Source organism: Micropterus dolomieu, linkage group LG01, assembly GCF_021292245.1.
Source record: "Micropterus dolomieu isolate WLL.071019.BEF.003 ecotype Adirondacks linkage group LG01, ASM2129224v1, whole genome shotgun sequence".
Taxonomy (NCBI): Eukaryota; Metazoa; Chordata; class Actinopteri; order Centrarchiformes; family Centrarchidae; genus Micropterus; species Micropterus dolomieu.
The window spans coordinates 49,965,573-49,971,602 of record NC_060150.1 but is presented as its reverse complement, the minus strand read 5'-3'; the positions used below and the strand labels follow the sequence as shown (position 1 = coordinate 49,971,602).

General features: G+C 44.7%; 1 protein-coding gene across 1 annotated transcript in view; it reads left to right on the top strand.

Moving 5' to 3' along the window:
* The window catches only part of ndufs8a (NADH:ubiquinone oxidoreductase core subunit S8a), a 25,019-nt gene extending 20,322 nt beyond the window's left edge, over positions 1–4,697 (top strand). The window contains exons 6-8 of the mRNA XM_046045678.1: positions 1,285–1,348; positions 3,084–3,212; positions 4,042–4,697. Coding sequence (XP_045901634.1) covers positions 1,285–1,348; positions 3,084–3,212; positions 4,042–4,173 — 325 coding nt within the window. The 3' untranslated portion in view covers positions 4,174–4,697. The remainder of the gene's footprint in view (positions 1–1,284; positions 1,349–3,083; positions 3,213–4,041) is intronic.
* The last annotated feature ends 1,333 nt before the right edge of the window (positions 4,698–6,030 follow it).

The window sequence follows — 6,030 nt, the reverse complement described above, 5'->3', positions numbered from 1 at the left end:
CCTTTGTCTGATGCAATAAGGAGGTCGTTAGTAATTTTCACCAGTGCTGTCTCTGTGCTATGATGAGCTCTAAATCCTGACTGAAAATCCTCAAATAAACTATTGCTCTGTAGAAAGTCACACAGCTGTTTAGCAACTGCTTTCTCCAGAACCTTAGAGAGAAATGGAAGGTTAGATATAGGTCTATAGTTGGCTAAAACATCCGGATCAAGTTTGGGCTTTTTCAGAAGAGGTTTAATTACAGCTACTTTAAAGTACTGTGGTACATAGCCTGTTGATAGAGATAGATTGATCATATCTAGTATAGAAGTGCTGACTAAGGGTAAAACATCTTTAAGCAACCTAGTCGGGATGGGGTCTAAGAGGCAGGTTGATGGTTTAGATGAAGAAATTATTGAAGTTAGTTGGTAAAGATTGAGGGAAGCAAAACAGTCTAAACATATATCTGGTTCTACAGCTGTTTCTAAGGTTCCTGAGTTTAGAGATAAGGTCTTGGTGAATTTTGTCTCTAATCTTTCCAGAGCTCAAGGTCACTTTACATGGTACATTTACAATACATTTACACACTAACACACAACTTACAATCACATAGGATACATATAGTCACATTTAAAAGAAATACATGTTAAATAGATATGTTTTTAACTGTGTCTTGAATGTAGCCACAGATGAAATATTTCGAAGTGAAAGGGGCAGTGAATTCCATAATTTTGGAGCATTAACACTAAATGACCTTCCACCTACTGTAGACAACCGGAAACGAGGGATGTACAGTAAACCAAGTTCAGTTGATCTGAGAGACCATGCAGGGCGGTAATGGTCGTGGGGATTAAAAACAGCTTTCACAAGGTGGTGTAATGTGAAAAATAAAGACTTTTTTTTGTTTGTTTGTTTTTTTTAACATGCGGGAAGTACAGTCACGATGCTGGGTCCACATTGGACGATGGCATCGTTTATCAGCCCGGCACTAGTATCAACATTACGCTTGTTTTGGTCGCTTACTGTCCCCTGCAGGTAGCTTTTCCCCTGTTGATAGCTTGTCCATAGCCCAGTCATCATCAGGCCTAATTGTAAAAGGATCAAAGCTCTTAGACGAAAACACAGACAGCAGCAAGTTCGCTGTGGTAGTGAGCTGCGCCCTAAAGCATCCCCTTCAGGTGTTATTGTCCTCTAAATGGGACCATCATGATTTAGAATTCCAATGTCAATGTTCTGAACGAACTTAACCTAACAAACAGCACTCTAGATTAAACCTTAACAGTCTTTGTAATGACTTTACACTAGGTATCCTTCAGGAGAGGAGCGCTGCATTGCCTGTAAGCTGTGTGAAGCTATCTGCCCCGCCCAGGTACACACACACACAGCCACACTTACAAACACCCACTGCATATGTCGCTTGATTGCCTCACATCTATCTGTGTGTCTGTGTGTGTGTGTGTGTGTGTGTGTGTGTGTATACACTGCTCAAAAAAATAAAGGGAACACTTAAACAACACAGTGTAACTCCAAGCAACACTGAATGACAATCAATTTCACATGCTGTTGTGCAAATGGAATAGACAACAGGTGGAAATTATAGGCAATTAGCAAGACACCCCCAATAAAGGAGTGGTTCTGTAGGCGGTGACCACAGACCGCTTCTCAGTTCCTATGCTTCCTGGCTGATGTTTTGGTCACTTTTGAATGCTGGAGGTGCTTTCACTCTAGTGGTAGCATGAGACGGAGTCTACAACCCACACAAGTGGCTCAGGTAGTGCAGCTCATCCAGGATGGCACATCAATGCGAGCTGTGGCAAGAAGGTTTGCTGTGTCTGTCAGCGTAGTGTCCAGAGCATGGAGGCGCTACCAGGAGACCGGACTTTGTGCAAGGAGGAGCAGGAGGAGCTCTGCCAGAGTCCTGCAAAATGACCTCTAGCAGGCCACAAATGTGCATGTGTCTGCTCAAACGGTCAAAAACAGACTCCATGAAGGCCCAACGTCCACAGGTGCAGGACTTTTGGTATTTGCCAGAGAACACCAAGATTGGAAAATTCGCCACTGGCGCCCTGTGCTCTTCACAGATGAAAGCAGGTTCACACTGAGCACATGTGACAGACGTGACAGAGTCTGGAGACGCCGTGGAGAACGTTCTGCTGCCTGCAACATCCTCCAGCATGACCAGTTTGGCGGTGACTCAGTAATGGTGTGGCATTTCTTTGGGGGGCCCGCACTGCCCTCCATGTGCTCGCCAGAGGTAGCCTGACTGCCATTAGGTACCGAGATGAGCACATCTGGGACATCATGTCTCGCTCCATCCACCAACGCCACGTTGCACCACAGACTGTGGTGGTGGGGCGGCTGTGGCTCAGGAGGTAGAGCGGGTTGGCTGTTAATCGGAAGGTCGGCGGTTCGATCCCTGGCTCCCTGGTTGCGTGTCGAAGTGTCCTTGGGCAAGATACTGAACCCCGATTTGCCCCTGGCGGCTATTCCGCCAGTGTATGAATGAGTGTGAATGTTAGTTTCTGTTTGAGCACTTAGGCTCAGTGTATGAATGTGTGTGACTGGTGAATGCAGATGTAGTGTAAAAGCGCTTTGAGTGGTCGAAAAGACTAGAAAGGCGCTATACAAGTACGGAGCATTTACATTTACTGTCCAGGAGTTGGCGGATGCTTTAGTCCAGGTCTGGGAGGAGATCCCTCAGGACACCATCCGCCACCTCATCAGCATGCCCAGGCGTTGTAGGGAGGTCATACAGGCACGTGGAGGCCACACACACTACTGAGCCTCATTTTGACTTGTTTTAAGGACATCACATTGGATCGGCCTGTAGTGTGGTTTTCCACTTTGATTTTGAATGTGACTCCAAATCCAGACCTCCATGGGTTGATAGATTTCCATTGATAATTTTTGTGTGATTTTTGTTGTCAGCACATTCAACTATGTAAATAAAGAAGTATTTAATGAGAATCAGGATCTAGGATGAGTTTTTTTAGTGTTCCCTTTATTTTTTTGAGGGGGTGTGTGTGTGTGTGTGTGTGTGTGTGTGAAAGACTGGCATAGAGCTCTGTCAGTGTCTCTTCATCTCCAACACTGTGTGTGTCCAGGCCATCACCATCGAGGCAGAGACTCGTGCTGATGGCAGCAGGAGGACGACTCGCTATGACATCGACATGACCAAATGCATCTACTGCGGCTTCTGTCAGGAGGCGTGTCCTGTGGATGCTATCGTAGAGGTATGTGCATTATCCCATGTTACAGCACAGTGTGAACTCAGGGTTTCTGCAGGTTCTCAGAATTGGCCCTAACTTAAAAGAATTAATACATTCAGAACAGTAATCAAATTTAATATTTTATTATAACTTGTTTTCAAAGCAGCAATAAAAGTAAGGTTTACAGCAGGTAAGTTCCCATTTATAAAATGAATGTTACTGGAACCAAATGGAACAATCTGACATTTCTGACAAAATACTGAGTGAATCAGCCTTTTACCAGTACTGCTGGTTTTGCGGCACTTACAGTAACGGCCGTACTTATGGTGAACTTGTGTAATTTACACTGGTCTCCACTAGCTTCGCTCCAGGTATGTGTGTGCGGAGCTTTGCTGAGAGAGGAGGGCAGCGGCTGCAGCGTGGTGGCTTGCTTGTTCTATGGGCTACTTCTGTACAATAGTCAGTGTTAATAGGCTATTACTCGTGACTTGTAACCAATTAGCTAGTACTGTGGGCAGACTCTGCTCCGGCACACAGAGTGGTGAGTACAGACAGAGAGAGGCGATTGCATCAGAGCCAAAGGAGCGCATTTTTTAATTAATTAATTATGTAAGCTATCTGCAATTAATCCATCAATATAATACCAATGGTTGCCCAGCAGATGCCGCCACTTTATCAAACATTTCTGGACAATTGCTTGTTCAGTGCTCAAGAAAGCTTAGTTTCCCCCACCACTAACTGTTATTTTAATGTGATGATCCTCATCTTTACATCTGTCCTTTCTTCTTTTCCTTTTATTCCTGCTGTTACCTCTCTTTCTTACTTTCCTCTTCATCTTTCCTTCTTTCTTCAGGGTCCTAACTTTGAGTTTTCCACTGAAACCCACGAAGAACTGCTCTACAACAAGGAGAAGCTGCTCAACAATGGAGACAAGTGGGAAGCTGAGATAGCTGCCAACATACAAGCTGATTACCTCTATCGATAGACACCACACACACAGAGTGTACAGTCAGCACACCAGCATAACCTCTCTGACATCCACATACGTCCATACTGTACATACTGAAAGAAGACTGACTCAGCTGCGACGGATGTGCTTCAGGGTTGGATTTGGGTTTGCCGATGCATCTTTAAGTTCTGTAACAGTTCCTTTGGTGTCAGTGTCATACTCTTCTTATATGTTGAATATACTTTTCTCTACACATTTATTGTAGAATGATGAATACTACCAATGCTGTCTGTGTGTTAAGTGTACAGCTGTCTCAGCACGGCCCACTCTGGGATCATGAGAGCCATGTGGTTGTCTGTACAGTCCCATTGAACTAAAACACAAGGAGGTTGAGTCATGCTTTGACAGTATGAGTGCTGTACACTGATTGCAGACTTTATCCTGGATTGATTCTGATGTCCTACAGTATACATAGACTATTGTTATTATTTTGAGTGTCAGTTGTATGGCCTTTGTGCTCTTTCTACCCTGACTCAAAAAATTAAATTCCGTGAGAAACACTTGATGTGTCAAGCGTGAAAGTTTTGTATTGACTTTGGAAAAAGTAGGAGATAAAAAAAGAGCAATGTAATCCACTTCTCAAGGTCACCAAATTGGGTAGAATCAGCCCATTGATGAAGGCTGCGGTCCCTGTGAGATGTGGTTTAAAACTCTGGAAAAAGGTACTAAATGGACACTGAGTTAAAAGGGCTTTTTGTTTTGTTACTTTAGCTTGGCAGCTAGCGATGGCTTCTCCCTCTCCCATTCGGTGTGCCAAATATTTAGAAGCTTTCATTTCTAGAGCATTTATCAATTATCAAAGTACCTTACAGAGAGTTAACCGTTTCTCTGCCTCTTTTAATGATAATGGTACATATAACAAGTGTAGTTTTTTTTTTTTCGCGTTGGCAGTGAGGCTTAATGAATTGGAAACTCAATCGTTAGCTACTGTAGTTAGCCAGCCCTAAATAGCCTGTGCGGACCGGCCTGAGGTAGTTCCTGTCTGAGGTAGCTGTCCCCTGGCATCTCCTGAGCACCCAGGAAGCCAGGGAGGCTGGGTGACTGTCCAAAAGAGGAATAGCCCTAAGCTTAAGACCACTGTTCAACACCAACCCGTTTACATTTCTCACATCAGGGGTTGACAAAATTAACGTTGAGTCGTACATATGCAAAAACAATGTTGGGCACCGTAGTTTTCTCTGGAACCCTGCCAAATCTGACCAGTGATGACATGTATGTCATCATTTCGCTGCTGGTTGTCAAGGTGGTGTCCAGCAAACTATGTGGGCTTCGTAGCTCAATGGCAGACATTCTGGGCAAGACCTGGGCCCAATCCCAATGTCCCCCCTAGGCCCTGAACCCTCACAGACTTGCTGTAAACAGGAAGTTACCTTGAAGACGCTGAAACACGTTGCACAAACATAATGTCAGCTTTGGTGTCAATGCTTGTTTGTTTACCGTTTTTCTTCTTCTCTTAATACGCGGATTTGCCATGATATTTCTCTCACTTCCAGGCTTCCCCTGGTAATCCCCGTGTGTCACGTCATACTGCTATGAACTGTGAGCAATTCCCTTAGCCAAAGTCTGCAGAAATGCGGACTTACAAAAAGGGTCTATAAAGGGCTCAAAATGTCTGCAAGAGAGCCCTCGCACACTTGACGATTTGACAGTGGGACAGCCCTAAGCCCTCACGGACTTCCCAGGAACGCGCCTCAAAGTCTGTGAGGGTGGACATTGGGATAACCCAGCTGGCCACAGCTTGGGTTAATATTGCTGTGAGTGGCGAGAAGCTGCAGGATGCCTACTACATTTTCCAGGAGATGTCTGACAAGTACTCCTCTACACTGCTGCTCC